The sequence below is a fragment of the Poecile atricapillus genome, chromosome Z (assembly GCF_030490865.1).
Source record: "Poecile atricapillus isolate bPoeAtr1 chromosome Z, bPoeAtr1.hap1, whole genome shotgun sequence".
Taxonomy (NCBI): domain Eukaryota; kingdom Metazoa; phylum Chordata; class Aves; order Passeriformes; family Paridae; genus Poecile; species Poecile atricapillus.
In genome coordinates, this window is record NC_081289.1 from 20,454,473 (window position 1) to 20,478,803 (window position 24,331).

At 41.7% G+C, this 24,331-nt stretch overlaps 1 protein-coding gene across 1 annotated transcript in view; it reads left to right on the plus strand.

Moving 5' to 3' along the window:
• The window catches only part of LOC131593048 (protein O-mannosyl-transferase TMTC1-like), a 134,465-nt gene that overhangs the window by 60,563 nt on the left and 49,571 nt on the right, over window positions 1–24,331 (plus strand). The window contains exons 8-9 of the mRNA XM_058865223.1: window positions 1,106–1,295; window positions 12,953–13,074. Coding sequence (XP_058721206.1) covers window positions 1,106–1,295; window positions 12,953–13,074 — 312 coding nt within the window. The remainder of the gene's footprint in view (window positions 1–1,105; window positions 1,296–12,952; window positions 13,075–24,331) is intronic.

Consider the following 24,331-nt stretch of genomic DNA (forward strand, 5'->3'; position numbering starts at 1 on the left):
GGCAACTGGGTGTGGTAACAGCTGCCAAAGCAGGCTCAGATGGGAGAAATCCTATGCAGGATATAATGCAATTTTTTCCTTTTTTTAAGTATTTACCATTTTTGGGGCAGCGTACAATGTGGACTTTTCCACTTGCACGCCAAGGATGGGTTTGTCTCTTTGAAGGCTGTCACAATTTTACTTGGTTGACTTCATGATTACTGGAACAATCAATCTGCGGTCTCTTGCACTTAAAAGTATTTAAACTTTAGATGCACTTTTTGGCAAGTAGATGCCAAGAAGCAAAAGCCTGGGGGCAGAGAGGGGTGTTGGTTTGATTTGGTTTTTTTTGTTTTCTTTAACCCAGTGGCACATATGATGTTCTGTTTCAGTCCTTTGAAAGCCCTGCATGCTTCCCAGAGGGCAGCATGCTCACTATTTCCATTCCCCATTAATTTCCTCTCTACTGAGAATAATGATTATTGAAGATTCCAACAGTTTGAAATCCCTTCTTCCCTTTCGCTTCTGTTGCACATCTCATGCAATCTGGCCCCAGCCCTAAGAAACTGTGATGGGATCAGCTAAGAATCACCCTGTCCCTCCTTTCTTCTGTATTTTCTTCCTGTGCCTTAATTTGCTAAGAGAAAAGAGAAGGATCTGACTTTAATTGCTCAATGTTGTGCAGATAGAAGAAATCCTAAATTGTAAGTTAAACCCAGCTGGAGGGATATTTTGTATTGCAGCAGTGATGAAGTGAACTGTGTAAAAGTTCAATATGTATGTATGTGCCTGTGTAATTACTCATTTATTGTTTAAACTGGCAGAAAGTCACTTCAAAAATCTAACATTCAAATGGAAGTTCTGTTGGTTTTCCAAAGGCTGGTGCATAGAAACCATGTAAATATTACTGATCTTATGTTATTTCTTCAAATTACCTTAAAGTGCCCCTCCTCTATGGTAGCATCTCTGTTGACAGAGAGGTGTGGGGCTGCCTGTTGGTGCAGTGTTGTTGATTAGTTTGTTTTGTTGTTTCCTCCTCCTGTGTGGTATGTGGTAAATGCTAAAGGAAAATGTTTCATGTGCTGGCAGTCATTCCATGTGTTACATTACCTGTTTTCATTTGCAGGTTTTTAACATATTCCTACCTTCTGGCCTTCAATGCGTGGCTCCTGCTGGCACCGATCACCCTGTGCTACGACTGGCAGGTTGGCAGCATCCCTTTGGTCGAGTCCATCTGGGATGTGAGGAACTTAGCCACAGTGTTCTTGGTGCTGGTGATGACATTACTCAGCCTACACTGCATTTCTGCATTCAAGGTAACACCAAAAGCCATGCAATACAGCATCAAAAAAAAAAAAAAAAATTTGTTTCCTAATCTTCAGATGAAATGGTAGATAAGCGCATGTTTTCCTCTGGAATGCATCAAAGAGAGGTGAAAAACCATCCCAGTAATAACTAATGCAGGCAAGCTCAACTGATGAAAGTGTCTCTCTAGCTGAATGTCTCAGCCTTTAATTGGTCTGATTTGGGGGCAGAACTTGGCCCGGGCTTCCACGTTCAATTATTGTTAATGATCCAAACCACACTGAAGTTGTAAAGCGTCTCTGCCTCTCCCATAGTCATTAGGCTTTTTGTCACTTACTTCAAACAGGACTGGGAACTGTCATCTGCAGAGCCTTTTGAAAATAAAATTGATTCCTCTATTTGCACTTTTGCTATGCTTCTAAAACCTAGACATTGGATATATCTTGATGAGAAGATATTTTTTTTGTCAGCAGATTAATGGAATGTGGGAAATCAGAAATGACCTGGAAATTGTTCTTTAGCGTAAATAATATACTTGGTAAGCCATACTTCCCAATTCAGCATTTCAGAGGTACCATTAATCACACTGCAGAAATGAAAGTGAGGTTGTACAAGCCTTGTCAGGAGTCAGATATGCACTTCCATGGAAGTGGATTTTTTGTGTATCGTAGGGAGTTACAAGCTGTTTCTCTTTCAGCTGAGTTGTGGAAGCTTCTTTAGGAGAGGTGCTGGTAGTCACTTTGGAAATAGTACAAAAAGTTTCTTTTCCTTAAATATATGTATGGCTGAAAAGCGTAGTTGAAGGGTGTCAGGTTTTTAATACCTGTGTTATGCTAAAATGTGCAGGTCCTGTACATTTTCAGTCTAACCTGGCAATCTTCCCTGTGGTCCTGATAAGAGACAGAAAATGAACCAAACAGTTTGAGACTACAGACTCATTAATTTAGATAATACATTGACAGATGCTGTATGGGAAATATGGGAAAACACCTTATTAGGTATTCACCAGTTCTACCTGCAGGTTGTACATCATCTCATATTCCTCCTGCCTTCATTACTCACTGCTAGAGCTATACAGAACTGTTTGTATTAGACCTAATCCTGTTCTCAGGGAAGTTAATGATAAAATTCTCATTAGCCCAGTACTGAAGACTTCTGAACAATCTTATTCCATGTTCTTTGAAGTTTTGTTTGCTTTTTATTTCTTCTCCTGCTGACAGAACTATATGTAGGATTAATATTGTTGGTTTGCTTGAAAAAGATTTTATCATATTTTTATGAATTTTTTAAAAAACAATTCAGTCTGGATTTATGAATTCTGCTGTTTGATTTGAAACTGCAAGTCTTAACTTTTTTGTGACAAGTTCAGTTTTGCGCTTGACCACTGTTAATGTTAAACAATGTGAATTTTACTCTTTGGGCACTTACTTATTAGATGTTTTGAAATTAGTCTTAAAGATCCCTTTGTGTTTATCCTTGAAAACCCCAAACACTGAATAAATTGGATGTGAAGTGGTCTGCTTTTGTATCTAATCCAGTAAAACCAGAACCATCTTGAGAAAGTGCTCACATGAGCACTTTCAGCTCCAACTAACCCACGGTGAACATGGAACTGGTGATAATTCCTGGGGATCAACTCGGACATGTTTCCCTCAGCCCTTGGTATAGAATCACAGAAGGGTTTGTTTGGAAGGGACCTTAAAGATCATCCAGTTCCAACCTCCCTGCCATGGGCAGGGACACCTTTCCCTAGACCAGGTGGCTCAGAACCCCCTCCAATCTGACTTTGAACACTTAAAGGCATGGAGCATATGTACGTATATAATTAGAAATACAATTGGAAATATTTTTCTTTTCAGGCAGTTCTACATTTCTAAAGCTGTTTTCTGTTTTATTTTTAACAACTCACACAATCTCTGAACCATGGTACTGCCATTCAGTGGTATGAAGATGATTGTGTTGGGCTGAGCGGGATGAATTATCAAGGAAAGCAAACAGGAAGCAGCACTTTTCCTGGAAATAAATTATGCCATTTGACTTCAAACAATCCCTTTTATAACAGGGAGAGGGAAGTTCAGGGCACATGAACTGCAGGGACAATTCATTGTATTAGGGTCTTAGGAAAGCACCTTTCTGAATGCAGCAGCAGTGGTCTTTTATAGGGCATTGCTTCCCCCAAGAGGGACCATCCTTCAGTCAAGCCCCAGACAAGCTATTACTCAGTGTTTTATAGCTTAGAGGCAGCGTGCGATATATCAGTTGATTTCTCACATTTTGTAAAGTATAAGATGTTCTGCTCTCTTTTTGAAGCAAACAGAGCAGTCTTAGCAGCCATTTTTCTCTCCTTTTTCATTGCAAGGTCTAACCTGGAAGCGATAGCTTGCAATTTCCTAAGGAATGATTGTGGAGTGAACAGGCATGTAGTCTGTGTGCCTCTCTCTTTAAAGTGTAGGTGTGCAGGGGTAAGAGAGAAAACCTTGTACTCATTCTCAGTGGCACCATTGCTTTCTTTTCTGCAGAGTGGAAATGCTAGAAATTGTTCTGGCAGCAGTGAAGGCATTGGTCCAGTGAACACTGAACTGATTTTCAGTGGCAAGAGGTGATGTGTGTGCATCCACAACACAAACTCACAGGAGACTCACGGAATATTTTCTGTGGACTGCAATTAGAGAATGCATGGATTGGATTTCTGCCTTTGTTGTTGAATTTTAAACAGGGCTAATTTGTTGACATTTGTGATTAGGGTAATAACTCTGTTGGGCATGTATGTGTGGTGCTGATAAAGGACATCTAAGGCATGAAGCTTTCTTGTTTCATTTTGTGAACATTGTTATACCTCAGAAAGTGAAGAAGTAGTGGAAGATTTCTACCCATGGGTGCTTTCCTTGGAACATGCCTGTTACTAGATGGGGATTTGATGCTGAAAAGGGCAGAAACAAAGAAGGCAGCTCTCCAGTTTGTTTGGAGAGAGAAGCCTTCCTTCTCATCCTGCTTGTGCACCTTCACTGTTGTTCTCCTCTTTACTTAATGAGGAGGTCACTTAAAAAATGGCTTTGTTAACTCCTTGTATGTAACTTCCATTCTCTGGGTTGTTTCTCCTGCACAGTGTGAATCCCTCTCACTTATCAACTGCTGAGCTCCCTATGAACAGCTCCCCAAGTAAGACTTGTTCCTCTCAACTCTTTGCAGTGAACTTCCTCATGGGGGCTTCAAGCAGTGTGCTGGGGATGTGATAAACACTGGGGGTGCTATTGAAAATGCCTGCATCCCAGAGAAATTTTAATAGCTGGGAAAAGAGGATGACATTTATTTATTGTTCGTTGTCAAAGATAGCCTTGGCTATGAGGAATGGATGTGGTGTGACTTCCGGATGGATTACAAAGGTACCAGGAAATGGATGAGGCATTCTCTCAGTAGATATCAAGCATGCCAGTCACAAGGTCAGAAAAATAATCTGGTGCTTCAGATGGCCACTGGGATACCCAAGGGCACATGGCACTGCCTTTCTTTGCTGGAAGATACGGGGAGCACCTGGTGAACTGGAGGGAGGACAATTCTTGGCATTATCATCAGGACGACAGTTATTTCTTTGACATGTCATAATAATTCAGTGAGCATGAAAGGAAGACCCTTCAGATGTTTGATGCCACTCCACATGGCATTTTTAGGTCGCTGCCTAATTAGCAGCTTGTAGTTTTAGCTGTGAATGTAAGTGTGCAGAGCTCATGATGGATAGGATTCCACTTTCTCTGTGGTACCTGATAAATGGAGGGCTGATAGTGGGAAACTCATGTATGTGGCAGGCTAATTCAGAGGGGTGATCTGGAAAACTAACTCGAAGGAGTAGCTTTTGCAATTGGCCAATCTGGGGGAGGGTATTGCACCTCATACTGATGGCCCTCACCCATTTGTACTTGTGACAAGCACTATAAAGGTACCTTCTGGTGGTTTTCAGCACCTTCTGCATGTTCAGCCTGAACACATAATGATGTACAGCAGTTTGCTCATGTCCGAGGAGGGAATGCCACTAACATTTCACATAGATTTAAAAACATACATCTAGTGTGCTCTATAACTATTTTAAAGAACCTGCTTGGCTGTTCTATGTGATGTGGCTACATATGGTCCAGGAAATTGTGATGGTTTTCAGGTTATATTCATTACATGTGACTGACATATGTATTATCCTGATCTTTCATATGCTACAGTTGGTTGTTTTTTATTTCAGTTCTAATTTTAAAGGTGATGCTGCCTTTTTGAATTTCCCTGCATGGTGCTTCTTAGCCAAGACAAGGCATTTTATACCATATTGTGATGACTTTATTTTGTGCTGTAATTGGCATCATATTGCAATTTATCTGGTGGATTATATGTATGGATATCATCTGAGCATATTCTTCAGTGACTTTCAGACTGAATTTCTTAGCTGGCAACGTTCAGTACCATCCAGGAGAGGAATGCATTTGCATCTTCTTTTTGTGTGCATGTTTCTGTTGTTTCTGCTAGCACTCGCTGTGTGTATTCTGTCATGCTATTTACTTTACCCTGCACTCATGAGACCTTTGCCTCGTTTCCCAGGTTTGGCATTTCATTAATAAATCACAGCTTATGGACCTTCCTGGGGAACAATTGCCTTTTATAATATTCTACAGTAGTACCAGCATAGTTACAAAGTACGCCTAGCAAAATTTATATGCCACAACACTTCCAGAACAATACCTGCTTCAAAGGCACAGCAAGGTGAATAAGGCTATTTATTGATGGAGTCTATCTGACAAGCTGGAAACCACAATCATTTCCATAAAAGGTCCATTTAAAATAAATCCTGCTTTCATTTTCCTGAGGGCCACTTGAATTCCTTCCACATAGAGAGAAGGTCAGGACTGATGTTCTTAATCCTTAGCAGCAAGCTTTTTTCTGTGCTGCTTCTGTTGTTAATATTTGCTGCAGGGAGAGAGTAATAAGCCAGAAAGTCTCTGTTTAGTGAAATCTGGAGGAAGGGGGGAGCCCCTTTCAGGCACCCCGAGCTCGCTGGCTGTGTTTCTGCCCTGTTGAGTGCTGCAGCCACATCAGCTGTGTGTGGGTCCCTGGTGGGGCTGGAAGGAGCAGGGAAGCTTTCCCAGGCATCTCGCTGTGCCAGCTGACAGACTCCAGCTAAAGGGAAAAACTGCCTTGGTCTGTATGCGACTGCTGTTTTGGATTAAAAAAGCAAACACAAGAATTGTCAAAATACCTTTTGCATCAGATTTTCTTTTGCTTGGTAGATGTTTGAAAATAACAGGCTTGGAGCATGGTACTCTGGGTAAACCACAGCTTGAAGTAGTTCTGATTTGGCTCACTATGAAGATATTCAGCATCTCACCAAATGGGCTCTTACTGCCTGCAGGGTGGTGTAGGTAATTATCATGGGGGCAGGTAGTTCTGCCATTTTCAGCATATTAATGCTGAATTACTCCTTTTATTCTGCCATTTTCTTCTGATTTGAGTTAGTATTTCAAGACCTACTCAGAGCTGAAAGGTTTTGGAATGGCACAGTAGTAGGGGTGAGCAGGAGAGTGTAGGTGAAATGAGGAGTGAGAAATTTACAGCTGAGAGAGGTAATGATTGCTCATGGTGGCTACTTGGCCTTAGTTAAACATTGGGGTGCCAAGCTATTGAGGGTTTTGTTTTTTGTTCGGCTCCTCTTGTTCCATGTTACCCTCTTAAGAGCAAATTCACCATGAACCGAGTTGTTTTTCCAAAGATCATGCTTTTATGTAAATTTGTGCATTGAATTTTACATGTTTTGTTTTGTTTTCCTCACCTAGTCAAGCAGCCTGCAGTCACAGAATGAAAGGGAAGAAGGAAAAGCCACCACAAGGTCAAAATGATTGTTCTAATTCCTGGAGTAATTTGTTGATTTTCCTATTTCCTTTTGGAATGTTCCACTTCTCTTTCGAAGATTTGTGTGCTTCTTCATTCTGCTCAAATTGGCTTGTCAAGTGGAATTAGAGGTTACAGAGATTAAGGATTGGGAAAATGAGCTTATATCTTAAGGAAATTTCAGAAACCTGGGTGAGAAAGATCATAAACACACAACTGAATGGACAGGTATCAGGCTTCTACAGGGAAAAAGAAAATAGTAGATATCAAAATTTTACCCTTAAGATACTAATATAAAACGTGACATATTATGGAATATATATCTGTGCCCTGTTATGGGAATGGGAAATTGCTCTTTGCTTTAATTCCATAACAGAAAGCCAGATTTCCAGAGGTGTTGAGCACCCACAGTTCTCGTGTAAATAAAGAGTTTAGGAATTTTCAGCATTCCTGAAAAATGTTTTGTTTTACCTGGTACCGATCAGGACTTCATTCCCTCTGGAAACAGAGAATTAATGATCTTGTTAGGGTGGTCTGAGAGGTGCACCAAGGATTTCTCTCCAGATAATCCTGGGTGAGGAAGCCAGTGCTCCTTTCAAGGGTTTTGGGGTCAGATTCTGACTGGTTTACCTGTGCACCAGTTCCTGAATAGGTGCTGCCACTGGTGAACTGGAAAATAGTTTCTGTTGTTGCCAAATACTTGCAATAGTATCAGTGTGTCAGGTAGTTACTAAGCAGTCAGCAGTGATTATAAAAATAGCATTAGAAATCCATGGCTATTTCTATCAAAACTAGATGATCACCAAGAAAAAATTAGTTATTTTAGGAAATGAGTGAGTTACTAAGCCTGGCATTCAAGTAGCTGGTGTTACTGAAGATGCTGATTTAATTTTTTTTTCTATAATGAGATGAAAAATTAAACTCCTAATAAAGTGTAGTGATTACAGAAATTGTGGCTCTTTTTCTAGGAGCAAGCTTAGTAAGACAGGTGTCTGAGTCAGTTTTGAAGCTGGTAAGTTACCTTTTGCTTACCAAATGCTTGAGTATTTTGGACCATCTGTTGACACCCGACTTTTGGCATCATTCACTTGGAAGCAGTAGCACAGGCAGCAGAGTGAAATAACTACAGCTCCACAGTGGCCTCCTGTTTGGTCACAGTAGATAAAGATGTGTGTGTCCCATCCAGGTTTCTGCTGGTGACCTAAAGGAGACCATGCTGATGGCACACAGAGCATGGTACAGCTCTGCCATGGCCCATCTGTGTGTCCACAGAGAGGTGGGACTTGGAAACACCCAGTGCTTCTGTGAGCTTTTCAACTACAGAGATTTTTTTTTTTTCCTTTGAAGGAATCAGTCCCTAAGGTTAATTCCTGATTAACTTAATGCTTTCTTTTTATCACCTTATGCATGAGTGGAGAGTGAATTTGACATGCTTCTACACCATCTCTTTTATCTTTAATGCTGTATATGTGGAAAGTGCAAGAGTGGGTGTTTGCAGATGCTGACCTCTTGCCAGGTGAGATACTGCCAGGGGTTTGATGCAGGCTGGTGAGGAGTCACATTGCTGAGCCACTTGTGGCTTCTCGAGAGAGTGGTGCAGCGGTAGTAGATGAAGTAGGGTTGTGTGTAGTCTGCACTAAGGGTTTGTACAAATGGATGTTAGGAATAAACTGAAGAAGTGCCATCCTCTGTCTGTGGTCTGCAGAGAGAGTCATGCAGCTCCTTTGAGTCTGTGTGTCTTTTGATGGATAATGCACTTACATCCTAGGGCTGCAAGCGTTTGAAAATGTGTAATAGCAATCACTGCTTTATACAGCCCTGCTCTACCAACTTTCCTGCATGCAGCTTTTCTGCACATGCAGTCAGGTGTTCCAAGCATAACATCTCACTGTCTGCAATGGGCCATCCAGAGCTCACTGTCAGAAGGATCGATGCCTTTGGTAGGAAGGAGGTCTTTACTTCACGGAGCTGTTGGATCTAAATGGTGGAGAGGTGACACTTGCCTCATTCTCAAAAAAAACTGTCAGAGGAAGGAATTAAACCCATTTGATTGCCTTCCCATCAAACAGGCAGGCACATGCAAACACCTTTGGAAACATTAAGAGGTAGAACACAATGGAATTTGCTTGGATTTTTTTGTGCAGTTGCTGTCTTCCCTGAGGTACAGCTTAGTGCAGCCAAGAGAAATGCTGTCCTCACAGCTCTGCTTTCCAGTGCCTCGACCCTTGGAGGTGCCAGGTGATGTGAACATCAGTCCTGTCAGCACAGTGCAGACTTCATGGATCTGGCACCTCAGACTGTGCTTCCTTGAGGGGAAAAATAAGGAATTTGCAGTGGGCTTATGCAAGTCCATAGTTATGACATTGATGTTGAAGTAATCTGTGCCCCTCCTGCACTCACACTTAGAGGGCTCTGCCTTGCAGAAGACTTGTGCTTTAGTGCAGTCAGGAAATAGTTATGGCTCAGGAATATGTTTTATATGTAAAATGGAAAGAGTTCTTCAATTGCAAATTCTAGAGTTTCTTCCTTTCCCCCCAAATTGCTACGGAAGCAGTTTTTGAGAGTCATTGCTGTATTGATCATCTTTGACCTTGGAGTGATTCTTTGATATTCTGTTTGAGACAGAGGGACACTTTTTTGCATTGCTCTTGGGAGAAATAGTTTTCTTTAGTTCTTTGATAAGTCTGTGAAAAGAAAATCAGAAAGTTGTTTTTTTAAAATCAGTTTTTGGTTTGGTTTGTTGTTTTTATTGGTGGGGTTTTTTTATTACAATAGAATGAAGGCCTAATTGTAATGAGTTAGATGTGAATTTCAAAACTCCTCCCTCCCACCACACTATTTACTATAACAAATGTTTTGAATCAGTTTGTCCTTGACAAGAGAAATCATTCTAAAATTAATTCAAACATGTTTGTGGATTCCTCCCCACCAGAGACTACAGTCACAAAAAGACAAGCTTTGTATTTCCAAAAGAAAGCACTGTCTTTAAGAGGAAAGGAATTGTCTCTCTGTAAAAAGAATGCAGTGATCTATAATTTCTAGTCCTAGCTATTTTATTTTAAGGAGAAAGAAGACAAACAAAATTGCCTATTACTCTTTAAAAGCTTTTACTACTGCTCTGGGCACCTGAAAGATGCTGATTCTGACACCTTTAGCTGAACTATCTCAAGTGGGATCATAAGACCAAAGTAGCTAAACCAAATAAATGGTCCTAATATTTATTTTATTTCTTTGCCTGGAAAATGTAACAGGTCATGTATAGGTTGGATTTGTTTTATTTAAAAAATCATATGGAGGGAATTTTCTATGGCTTGTGTTGAGAGGGAGTTCCTGCTGCCCTCTGTTCCTGCAGCCCTACGACTGGCTCACGGGCAGGACCACACGTAGCACAAAGCCAGCTGAAGCCTGGCCTTTGAGGACCAGCTCTTCCCAAAAGCCTCTGCCTTAGTGGAATGCTTTAAGAAGGGCACTGCCAGGTATTTTTTATTTCAGAAATAAGGAGCACCATGGAGGGTTCTGCTGTTCCGTGAGGCTGGTCTGTGTGTGCTGGGCTTCTCTCTCTGAGCCCTGCCCAAGGGACTGAGCTGGCAGCCCTCAATGGCATTAGAATGGAGTTGTGATTTGTTCTGAGGAGAAAAAGGGTATACAGATCCACTTGATCCTTCAGCTGAGTTAATTCCCACATTTTCCTCTTTCCCATTTGAAGTACAAGTTTTATTTGTCTTTCTCTAACATTGTTTCCTTTGCTTATCTGCAATGCTGCAGCCTTGAATAACACCATGTCCTTCCTAGAGATGTTTAACTAGAGGTTGTTTTCCCAATTATTGATTTAGTGATCAACAGCTGGAGAAATATTTGATGGCTGGCTTGGTTGAAAGCAGCTGTGTATCTTGGGGACTGAGAATGTTGTATCTGCCAGCAGTACACTCCCTTAGGCCCAACTTACCTTGCTGTGCCTTAGGGTCTTCAGTGTCATACCCCTGGGGCAGAGTGGTGGCAGAAGATGGGCACCATAATAAGGTCAGACAAAGTGGGAAGGGAGAGTCAAATGGCAGGAGAAAAATGGAGTATATGTCCAGATCTGGGTGGGGAGGGAAGCTGAAACTGAGCTAGAACTGGTAATTTTAATTCAGAGTTGAGAAGAAATTTTTAGTCCTTTTTTTTCTTTTTCCTATTCAATTTTCTGTTGTAATTACCAGGCACCTTTGCTCATCATCTTTATGGACTGATGCCTCCTTCAGCTCTGAGAACAATGTACTTTTGATGCTGTTGTGACTGCATGTAGGCACTAGTAACTGTGAATCCAAGATACTGAAAAGGAGGATGATAGAAGTACCATAGATAACTGTGGTGCTATTTAAAACACATATGGTAGAGAAGTCTGGAGACGTGAATTCTACTCCTCTCTCTGCCTCATGATTCCTCTTTGAGCCAGGAGAAATCTGTGCACTTCTTTGTGGTCCTGTGGTTCAGCTCCTCTGAAGCGACATCAGAGCCTCCTGACTCGTACCCTTGCTTCTGGTACCTGTCGAAAAGACTTGTTGTCTTTCCCATAGAATAGGATGGATATGTTTTAGTAGTAGGACTTCTGAATTTCAGCCACTGTCTAGACCAGTGGTAACTGCTGTTGCAGTCTGCAGCTGTGCAAAAGCAAGACAGTTTGTACTGCTTGGCCCCGCATCATTGATTGGGCTCCATTTCTCTACTCAGAAATCTTGTTCAATGTTTCTAAACGTAGCTCCCTCCGGCAAAGAGAAGTCAATTTGCTCTCCAAAACTGAGAAATTTCGCACAACAATTAGAAAGTGCTGCAGCCATTAAGTGATTCTGGTTGCATCTGTTTCTAAGCATGACAAAGCGTCTTGCGATGTCTGCAGACAGAAGCAGTATGTGAGCCAGGAGAGCACAGATGTCTGCCTGGGTGATTGAACAGGCCTAAAGCTTCACTTCTATCCTGGTGTTATTCTTTGAGAAGCAAGAGCTGATTTACCCTCTTGGGCTGGAGCTAAACCTGAAGCTTAGCTTGCTCAGGAGACTTGGGTCTCTCCATAGCTGGATTAGTGGCCGCTGCATCCCCAGATGCCTGTGTTGGCCCCATGTATCACAGTTGGTTTGAATTGCATGTGGTAATTTAATTTCTCCTCAAAGAGCGAGCATTAAAGTGAGTACAAGTGGAGGGCATTAACTGAGCTCAAGTGAAAAACATTAATTTTAGCATACAGCATGTCTCAAATTTTTGCCTCTGTATGAGTGTGGAGATCTTGTGTGCAAAAGTATCGTTTCAAGTGTAGATATTTTCCCTGAAAGAGATAAAATGACTGTATTAATGTATCACTTGGGGCTAGTTTTCTTTACACAAAATGTGACTTTTTCTATGTTATAAACATTTAGGACTGAGCACAGCAGTCTGTGTGTATGTGATGTGCATTTGTGTACTTACATACAGTCACACTGTCACAGACATGCTAATGTATGCATTCACTCTACACTTACATATTACTATCATGAGTTCTATCTTAGCTGATAGCTGTGCCATGTATATGATAGAGCTGACCTTGGAAAAAATACCAAGGGTAATAACAGACACAGTGGATAGTGTTTGCACACCTTCTGGGCATATTAGATGCACCAGGAGTGCATAAAGACCAAAGACTAGTGTCTTGTAAAAATTTCTTTTAAATGCAAAAAACCATACCAAATGTTAATCTAAGTTGCTTTTTTATGACCCTCAAAAGAAAGGGGAAAGTTAGAGGTGAATTAAGTTGGATTTTTTTAGTTGATACTTGTTTAATTTTGTATTATTGCAGAAACTGGAACACAAAGAAGTTTTGGTTGGCTTGTTGTTCCTGGTTTTCCCATTCATCCCAGCCAGCAACCTCTTCTTCAGGGTGGGATTTGTGGTGGCAGAGCGAGTCCTTTACATGCCGAGGTAACTATTGCAATTGAATTTTTTTTGCTAATGAGACCACCATCTCATTTTCTGAAAGCAGGCATGATTGCTTCTTCCCTTTTAACTACTGCAAACATTATACTGCGAGTCAGTGTGTTCTCTGCCCGGGAGTTTTGGCGTTACAGCATGAGAGATTTTATAGTCAGCTGAGAGCAGATTGCTTGGCAGGAGGATTTTGCTACTCAAAATCCTTGCTTTTCTCTTTAAACACAGTTTTTTGGTTTTTTTTGTGTGCTTGACACAGCTCAATACAGAGGTGAGGTGTTGTTTCTTGAGCATTGTCCTCCAAGACTCTTTTTCTTGGTAGCATTATCAAATTAAATTCCTTAATGATTTTATCTTAAAGACTGCAGCTGGAAAGTTAGCCTGTCATGTTTTTATTGGGTTCTTGTTCAGCTTTCCCACTCCATTAGGTGGTCAGTAAATACACAAGAGACATTTTCTGTCTCAGAAGGCTCCCGGATTGTTGTGGAATATGCACATGGGCTCCTGCCTGTGAGCTGCTGATTGCACACACATCTCAGAGTGGAGATTTGCACTTGTTGAACAGGAGGAGGAAAATCCAGCCACGTCTCCATCCCCCAGCCAGTGCTCTGAAATTCCCCTCAGCTTCCAGCCTCTAACAATTGTCACTTCAGCCATCTGGGTGCTTCCAATTGCAGTTATGCACGGACAGCTTTGAGGTGTTACTTGGGACATCTCTACAGTACCCAGACCAGAGGCTGCACTGGCAGTCAGAGGCCATTCATCCAAGGTGCACCAGAACATTGCCCATTTGACAGAAACACAGGCTGGTTGAGGTTGGGAAGGACCTTAGGAGGTCGTCTGGTCCAAATCCCCTGGGCAAGCAGAGCCAGTTGCCTGGGACCAGCTACAAAGAGCTTTTGAATATGTCCAAAGAGGGAGATTCCACAACATCTCTGGGAAACTTTTGCCAATACAGTTTGTTCCATGCATGAGCATGAGTGGATGCTGCAAGTTAGGGATCCCAATTCTACCCTTGGGTGCAGGGGGCCAGCCTCTGTTATATCTAATGGAAACTGCCATTGCGGAGCTGATGGCAAAACAGAAGTCCTCAGCTTCAACCTGGGTTCCTTTGTGACAACTGAAACAGAAATTTTATTCCATAAAACATTTAAATTATTTTCCTCAGAAATTGTGCATTCAAACATCCTGAGAAAAATGCTTACAGATAGTCTTCTGAAAAAACTCTATATATTCTGATTGTCATTGGTGTAAGCACTGTCGCAAAAATGCTGCTCATTGGTGTAAACCTCAGGCTATGGAGGAGCTATTGCATGTGTTACAGGGCTTTTATGCAGTTAGGCTGTATCCCTATGCCTCTGTACACAGACATGCTTTTTAGGTCAAATTCTGCTGACTTTATTCACATCGCTAGCCCTGTCTTTGTTTTCTGAGGGTACATCTGAAAGTATAGCGAGTGAAAGTTGTCTCTCAGAGTTATTTTGCAAATGATACCCTCAACTAATGGATCCGGGATCATTTCAAATTAACTTGGAAATCAGATTGCTTTAAATTCATGTAACAGAAAATGAGGAAACACATGAAAGAGCAAAGCTATTAAGGAAACAGTCAGCTGAACACAGGGCTGTGTTGAGTGGTTGCATTTCTGAATCTCAAAAGAACAACTGCGGAAAATACTTCAGCTGTCAGCAGTTCCTCGTCCTCCTCCAGATGAGACTGCTGATATAATGAGAGGAGGGGCAATGAAGAAGAAAAAAGGGTATGTTTGCACAGAGAAAATTAATCAGTGTTAACATGTGTGCATATAGTTTGTATAATGCTTGCCATCTCCCTGAGGGCTTTGCAAATATATGACCTACAAAGTAGGTGATTGATAGTTTTTGTTTTTTTTTTTTAATTCAGTGAGAAAGGCTGAGGTAGAAGGATTAAATGGTTACTCTGGAGTAAGTCTGTGTCAGAGTCCCTGGATCTCATACTTGGCTCAGATCACTCCTGTCCTGCTTTGTAAGCTTTGGTTTTTGCTCTTAACCCAGACTGGCAGGTAGCTGGCATGAAAAGGGAAGGCAAACCCTGGCAGTGCATGGCAAAGGTGGGGACTTTCTCGACAAATGATCTGGAGAGAGCTGAGCATCTCTTGCATCCTCCAGATCCAAAATTTCAGGGGTGGTGAGGGGGACTTCTAAAATTCATGGCTACGGCAGCACAAAAATAATGTGTTTTTGTTTTGTTCTGCTTTTTCCCTTGGGAGGATGGCAGTTTAGTAACGATGGCTTTAGGAAGTGCTTGTGTTCTTTATTTAGAACAGCCTGTAGCAGTTTTCTCAAGTTACATCTTGAAAAGGGGGTTTCCTATCCTACAGGGTTTGGTCTCAGCAAGTCTGAGGTTGCTGTGCAGTTTTATTTTGACAAAAGTCCTCAAAGAGGTGAAGAGGATTTGGTGATCTATGTTTTTGGGCTTGTGCTGGAAGGCACATCCTATCTCTGTTTCAAGCAATAGCCTTTTATTGATATTTATGGATGTGACACTTGCATATTTATGGATGGGACAGTGGTGTATGTGTGTCACAGCCTCAAGTCCTAATTCAGGATTGCTCAGTAGGTACCTGGGGAAAATGTCAAGCAGTTTCTTTTCAATAAAAATTAAGTAAGGACCCAAGGATTTATGTAAAAGATATTATAAATAGAAAGAAGAAAGAAATAAGCCTTTTGCTGTGTCTAATTATGTGGATGGGCCTTGCCTTCTGGGGATTGATGAGTATTTGGAACAATTCCTCTTCTGTCTGCAGCCCTGCCTCGGGGAGAAGCATACAAACTATGTCAAAATGGTTGAATGTTTTCTTTAATTGTGGTCAGCTAAACAGAAATATTTGGAGAAAATATTTCTTGTATTTATTTTTCATTTGAAGGTTACAAGCACTAACTTGTTTAAATTAGGAATTTTTAATAATAGTATTATCTTGAAAAATTTCATTGGAAAACAACTCATTGTCTTTTAACTTTTGATTTTACTTGCTTGTTTTTGGTTTGTTTCTGTTTTTTCTTGTATGTAAGATGGTGAAAACTTGTTTTCAGGAGGGCAAAGGGTGTGAAATACCTAGGGAGTGATGAACAGGATACAGTTCTCTAGGCCAGTTTTCCAAAGTGGCATCACTTAAAAAGCTGAATCAGTGAAAGACTTAAATTACAGTTTTTTCCCTCTTCAAAATGTTGATGCAGATGCTGCTCAGAACCCCACAGACAGTGTAATTGTTTGAAAATGCATAATGACTGAGTGCAGGTAGTTATTCTGAGTTGTGAGCAATTCATACTCAGGAGCAGCAGCTCTTCCTCGGTGCAGCCCTTTACTGTGCAGAAACAGGAGAAGCAGTGCAGACTCTGGGGCTATCCAGGAGTTGCCTGCTCTCCTGACATTCCCACAGAGCTGGGGCTGCCCTCACCTCATCAGATCAGACCTCTCCTACTGGAGCAATTTCTGTGTTTTCCTCCTCTTTCACTGCTACCCTGATAGCTGTGGCTCCTGGCTGAGCTCTTGTGTCGTAGCTGGACAACTTAAGCTGTTTTCACAGCCTCATATGAACCAACAAATCAACCAAAACATCGCTCCGTGGGTTATTTCCAATTTGCTGAAAGCAATAGGCAATCCAGTGCTACCTGCCCCATTTTTATGGCCACTCATTCCTGGTGGATATTGCAGTGAGTGGGTTGCAGGGTGCACAGTTACTCTTTCCCAGCACAGGCAATTACAGGTTGCTGGCGGGTTTTTTTGCCAGCTCCTCACTATATCAAGGGTTGATGTTGCAGCCCTAATTGACAATACTAGCAGATGAGATCACTGCTGATACAGGGTGGCATTTGCTTCACCATCTATCTTAAAAGCTGCAAAAAAGCCAGAATACAGGAAAAAGAACACTTGTATTTTTCAAGAAATTAACGTATTGTGGTAAATGGTTTTCCTCATGCTGTAGCAAAACAGGGACCCATATGAATTTTTGCCTTTGTATAGAGCATGTTTTTAATGCTTTGTGCTAATGCATTTTTTCCAACTAGTGTAATCCCAAACATTATTAATTTATGTAATTGGAGGGGGAAAGAAAGGAACCTGGTATGTGGTGGACTTATCTGTAACTTTTATGAACCTGATAATTTCTGAGCAGAAGTGCTCAGAGCTTGCAAGGCAGCCACTTGGGGATGGGACTTACCAGTGCTTCTTTTCTGGGAGTGTGTTACATACTCCACATTATCTTTATTTTCCTAAAGACCAGTGGTGCAATGGGGTTACAGTTTCCTATGCCACTCCTTTCTTTATTGTCATTTGAAGCTACAAGTTCACCAGGAGCTGAATTTCTGTTTGCCTTTCCAAATTCTTTGAGTATTAGATCAGATCCTGTAAAGGGTGATCTGATTTACAGAAGAAGCTTCTCTTTTCATTTGGAGTCAAACACTGACCCAGTGAAGTCAGCAGTGAAAGTCTCATTGGCTCCGTAGGGCCAGTTTATCTTCTCCATGATCTCAATTTAATGACACAATTAAGCATTTTCCCAGTTTTCAAGTTAAATCCACAAGTCATTTGGGATTTGCATATGGAATCCAAATTACACCTGTTCCATTTACTTGAAACAGACATGATTTTGTTGCGTGCTCTGTTGCAGAGCAACAGTTCTTGCGGGGGCCACGGGGCAGCCAAAGTTCAAAAGAAGTGAACTGGATTATATTCCCTGTGATTCAGGTGCAGACCTGAAGGCACAGGGAGTGAAATGGGAGACCATTATGTGATGGCAATAGGCCAGACTGCAGCCCCAGCTGAGTCCCTCTTTTCTGTGAGGGATTGCTGTCCCTGCTGCGGGGTGTTGATTTGAGCAGCACTCTGCAAAGTGGCTCGTGGCTGGAGGCGAGGTGGTTGGGACTTCAGCTGAGGCAAGTGACCCCAGTTCTGCTTCCCCATCTGTGAAAAAGGGATAATAACTCCACTCTGCCCTTCAAAAGGGGGCAGAGAGAGTATTCTCATTAATAAATGAGAAATAACTCCTGGTAGGCAAGCTAAATTCCAGGAGCAGCTACCATGTAAATGCATGTCTGAACTTAACCTCCTACCTTTGGAGGCTTACCCTGTCCCTGTGCAACACTTCAAGGAGAAATGGAAGCAGCCAACCTCTGTTAATGAAGGCAAGAAATGCTGAGATGCCAGTGCCATGTATTTTGGCAAAAGGCAATAAAGTTGTAGAAATAAAAACGGAAATGATTCTGCAAAGCTGAAAACGATGAGCTCGTGGCATGTTTGGTCTAGTCTGCTGTTTTGTGTTATTTTGACTAAATTTAAAACACGCTTTTGAGAAATGTGTTGTGTTTTGGGCATGTACAGGAAAAAACTAAATTTTTGTGGAGCTGTGGGTGTTAATGGCCATAGTGGAAAGGTTTCTGGTTTTATTATAGATTAACCTAGAGGAAAACCTTCAAATGCATTTATTCTGCTCTTGAAAATAATGGAGATAGGTAAAGATATTGGTTTTAAAAATAGTAAATTAATGTCATCTTGTGGAAGTAATCTACTTGGACATGTTGATTAAAAGTGGAATTCTTATTTACAAGGTAATACATTGGCCTTAAGATGATGCCTTGTGAAATGTAATAGATAATATTCTTACATGGAGTTTTTTGAGAGTTCTGATGGAATTGAATAGGAAATGGTTTCCGATTATAGACTTCCAGAAGTTATGACAGTATTTAAATCAATACTGTAGCATACAGACTCATCTCCACTGAAGTATATAAGATCTAGGGAAATTTCAGTGGAATCCCTGTGGAATTATGTCAGATTTCTCATTCTAAACTGTTTTATTTCCATAATTCATATAGTAATTAGAAACCTGAAAAGTTTCTGTATTACCTATAAATATTTCAGGTAGAAATCTTGGGCTCAAGACTCTAATGAAGGGGGTTTGTTTGTCACGTGACTTTTTTGAAGGAAGGGGAAATGTGTCCAAATGTTGAATAGCTATTCAAGGGTTAGTGAAATCATTAATTTCTAGTCCGTATTTTCTCTCTAATAAGGAAAAGTTCCTGCATTTTCTCTAATTGCATCACGTTCTGCCTAGAGGATCACACTGTTAGTGGAGGTAAATAATTTTGATTACTTAGCTGATCATGTCTAAGTATCTTTAATATAGGCCTGCAGAGCTTTTAATTTAGAGCCAGTGACAAAGTCTTAGCACTAACTCATAAGGTACCTTTCCAAGTTAGATATATTCTTCCAGTGTTTATAATTTGCTATGTCTTTGTATTATGACCTGCAGACTTTATTCCAGGAAAAGCCTGCTTAACTCCAGTGAAAATTTGATATTTTATTCAGCAGGCTCAGTATAAGTATGTTGCTGGTTCTTGGTTGTCACACTGATACTCCTGAGCTGTAGGGATTGTTTTTTTTTTCCAGTGGGATTTTTTTGTATGTTAAATATTATAGCTTGATGATTTTCCTGAAGTCTTTCAAAATCTCTAGTGACCAAGAAAAAGTATATCAATACCATGTCATCCTTACTGAGAGACAGGCAGTTTAAACAATGTTTTTCCCATTGTCTCCAAAACTCAGTACCAGTGAATGCTGCTGGCTTACTCTGTGGCACAGAGACACACCCCACATCCTCCTTGCCTTTGGACATTAGTCCAAAACATGACTTTTAAACAGGTTTTCCCCTTCTAGTCCCATCTGCCTGAGAAAGTTTTGATACTTTGATGCTCACATCTTCCTTTGAAAAATACCATGTTTTAGTTAACTCAAAACTTTTTGCCCAGGTGTGCTGATTGTAGTGAAACTTTAGACAAAAAGATTAGACACAAAAGACTTCTCCAAGCCAAGATGAAGCTTATAGTCAAACGGAGATGGACAACAGAAAGGATGGTTGGGGAGAGCAGCCTAGAACTGCCCCTTAAGAAGGGGACACTCATCTGAGAGTTGGGACATCAAGGTTTATCTGCCACACCCCAGCATCTTTTTGGGATAATTAGTGCTGATTTAAACCCTGCTGGAGCACTCGGTGGTGGCAGTTTGATCTAGACCTGATCTAGGCCCATGCTGACACTTCTGTTACATTATCTAGCCTGTAACTTGCTGAGTTTAGGTTCTCCTTGTACCAGGTGCAAGGCAAAGTCTCAATCCAGCAGTAAACTTGGCAGTGCAAGGTAAACTTCTCTGAATTTCTGGAAGACCTGGGCCAGTGGAGCGTGGTTATTCCAGATCAGCACATCAGTTTTCATGGCTGAGGAATTTTGAGGACTCAAAACCCTGCATGTGCACCCCCAGGTCTGGGCCTGACCTGGCACAGTGGTTTGAATCCAGATGATCCAGTTTGCAGAAAGTGTCACAGCTTTTGAGTTTCTGGCCAGAAAATGGGTTTTTTTTTGATCATGGGGTTGATGATCTTGAAGGCCTTTTCCAACCTTAATGTTTCTATGATTTTATGACCCAAGTGCAACCTAGCATGCACATACGAATACACTCTATTTCCAGATGGAAACATTCTTTTTCAAAGGCCAGATTTAATTCTGGCCCAAGCAGCTCCAACCTTGAAAAATGTGACATTTTTCATAAAAGGCATCTTTGCTACTCTGCCAGCCCTGCTCAGCACCGGAGCTGTGTCCCTGAGAGTGCTTTTTGGGGCAGAAAGAACCACCCTGGCTATGCTTATTTTTGCCAGCGCTCCTTTCCACATCTGACTGCTGTGGTGAGGCAGGAGCAGCCCACAGGGCATGCCAAGCGTGCTTTTTGCAATCAATTCCTCTCCATTAGAGAAGTGTGAGCAGAGCCGATGAGTTTAGCAGGGATGAGCTGTCTTTTCCCCTGCAGCAGCAGCCCTGCCTGCAAGCTGCATTTCAGCTGGCTTTGCCTCTTCCTCTCAGTGCCTCTCCTCTGCTCAGGCTGCACAGCTGGAGTAGCTAGACTAGGAGCACGTAAAGTGTGTTATGCCAGGTAATAGATGTGTGGTACTGAGGCTTAGAAGCTTGTGGGGAACTATAAAACAGAGAATCTGAATGTTTGTGTTCAGCATTTGGGCCTGGCAGCAAGATTCTGAAGGGCTGTGCTCGCTGCTCTCTGAAGGGCAGCAGCAGAGCATGCATTTGGTTGTGAGCACAAGGGTTAAACTTGCTTCAGAGCAGCTTGGAAGTGAGGGTTGATTTTTATGGAGGGAAAGGGAGTCATCTTAAATAAGTGCTGGAAATCAAGAAGGAGTTTTGCAGCCCAGAAAGAGCCTCCCGGGTGAAATGTCGAAGCCAAGTGCATTTTCTGCTCTCAGTATACTTTTGATATAATCCCTTTTGTTGCATTAGCAGCCCCTGAATACGGCAGTGTTTCTTCCATGTTTCCACAGGCTGCTTATAGACAACTCTTTCCCAAACTGATATGTATGCATGGATGCGTCTGGATTCTTATCTAGGCTGAGCTATGAAATCTGGAGTAACTGCTTTGATGAAATCAGTGGATTTACTCCAAGTTTACATTCATGTAGCTGAGATTAAATCAGTTTTTAAAAAACCCCAACTAGTTCACAAGGTTTGACATCTACAAAATTACCATTAAAAAGTGTGAGGAAAGCAAGTTTTCTGCACAGTTTCTCCCACCCTTTTCAAACTCCTTTTACAGTCCTACCTGAGCGAGTTAGAAAAGGCTGGAACAGCAGCTGCTGGTGTCCAGGCTGGTTCTCTCAGAATTTCAGCTCTCAGCCTGCTCTGACTGTGCACTGTGCAGTCACAACTTGAAAAATGCAGTAGAAGGCATGACTAGAACATGCCTTGCTCTTCAGGAGTTTTACACAGCAGCAGGTCTCCAAGCAATTTCTGGAGGAGGTAAAATGGTTTCTGATGCAGGCAGTTTGCTACAGCGGAGCATCCTGATAATCCTGGACTGTGGCACATGCAGATTTGATGAGATGCCATCACCACAAGAGCCAAACACAGTGAAATGGTTCCTGACTTTTTAGTAAAAAGGGAGAAACCTCATCTGTGGAGAGCAGAGCTGTGTGCAAGTGTTGTCAGTAACAGCCTCGCCTTGGGAAAGGAGCCATAGTGGCCGAAGGAAAGGTTGAATTTGCAATCTAATTACCCAAGATGTGTTTGCAAATATTAAGTATATGCTGTTTTGGCTATAGGGCAATACATACAGAGCACCATTGGAAATAAGGTCTATATGCCATCACATTCCCATCTGCTTGTGCCTCCTATCACTTCACTTCCTTGGAGGTGGAACAATATTGACAAACCAGAGAAATTATAGAAAAAGGTGTGTCATTTCCCAGCTCCCTGTGTGCAATCTGCCAGAATCACATGGCAGTAGCACAGAGGGCTTCCCTGCCGGGCTGCCTGGCCCTCGGCCCTCCCTGCAGTTCAGGGCATGCCTAAGGTACCACTTCAATACTGCAGGAGTCTGAAGCCATGGGGAATCATGAAACCATTGGCTTGTTGGTCCATTTGCCCAGCTTTTCTGCTGCATCCTGGAATTTCTGAAGTTACAGGTTCTCCTGTAATGCATGCTCATTGTGAGCCCACATGAAGTCTAGTACCAAGTTAATTTGGTGAGCTGTTTCTCAGGACCCCAGGGACCAAGCTGGCTTGGACTTTTCACTGCTGTAGCAGGTTGTTGCTTGTCCTACAAAAGCCAAAAAAAAAAATCCCAACCCCTCTCCCCCCCCCAAAAAAGCACCAAAAAACAAACTTAGCAGTTTTACAATAATCCAGTGGAAAATGGGCTTAGAAAAGTGGTTTGGAGATTTTGCTTGTTTCCCATTGTTTTGGTTTTGCTACAGAGTATTTCAGAAAAGTGCTTGTATGGCAATGCTGAGAGAAAAGCCCTTCAGGAGACATGGTTCCCTCTCTAGGAAATAAATGCTAGAGCTAACTAAGAAACCAAATAACCCCCAAAACTGAAACCCTGCACCTCAAGTAGCAGTTAGCTACCGAGATGTCTGGAATATAGTACTTAAGGGTAAGTTTTCCAAGTGGCAAACAATTCTTTGATGAAAGGTCCTTTTGAGACAGTTTTTTTAGTTGTTTTTGTTTGGTTTTTTTTTTTTTTTTTTTTTCTGTGTGTGTGAGTAAAGCCTGATTTCCTGGCAAGACAGTGGTAAGGCTTGATATGGAGTCAGGTCCCCCATCACTCTGAGAAGAAAAGCAAATCTATTTGAAATGTTCTCTGTGTTTGTAGGCAGTGGCAGGGTCACAGCAGGATTAACACATTGGAAGCATTACCTGGAAAGTTGCCTTCATCATCCGAGTGCAGCCTCACCTGTGCAGGCTCTTTCCACCAGGGTACCACTGCTTGGGCTGATGCTGACTAGATAAAAGTCAGAGCAGCTTCAAAGGGCTCCTCTGAAGCCTGGTGAGGTTGGGATCAAGGGAAATGGGATGAACTTGCATCTGGGGATGAACCATGCTGGGGTGTGGGGGTTCTCCAGGTCCAGTGACTGCCAGGGCAGGTTGCTGCTGCAGCAGCCCCATCTTTGCAAGTTTGATGCTTCACTAGTTCAAAATGGCATGGTCTCTGTGATAAAGTTAATTTCTGTACTGGGACTGTTGGGTCTAGTGTGAAACAAGTGATGTAAGGTGTGACAGATCATGCAGTTTTGGAACTAAGAAACAATAGTAATATAATTATGGCTTTTTGACAGATGCTTTAATACATTGGTGTGGATACTCTGTTTTCCAGATCACAGGATCTGGAGGAGGTGTAATGTGATGCTGACTGTGCCTCAGACTGAGTACTGCTGCTAAGGCAGAAATTCCCAACAGCTGGGACAGGATTTGACATAAATACCAAGACACTGACGTTTGCATTTTTTGTTTTCTGGATGCATTCATGATTCTGTAGGAAGGGTCTGTTCTTGAATATGTGAAGGTATAGGGAAATTGTTTTGAAAATGGCCTTGTGCTAAAGTAATTAAATAATATTTATTTCAGATAATTAATTCCAAGGGAAGGATAAAATTGAGGAAAGGCAAAATAACTGAGTGAAAACCATCTGCAGGCTTTTGAGGCATTTCTTGTTGGAAAGGGAGGGATTATTACTGAGATTAGCTTTTCAGAGGTTTTAAAGTAGGCTTCAATAATTGTAAAGGCTGGATTGTTTGGCACCAGCATCTCTATAGTTCCAAATGTTTGCTTGCAGTTAATGTAAGTGCAATAAATATATATGTTCAAAGGAGTTAACGAACAAACAGCACAGCTACAAGAAATGTGTTACAGCAAAGTGCAAGCATAACTGAGTGACA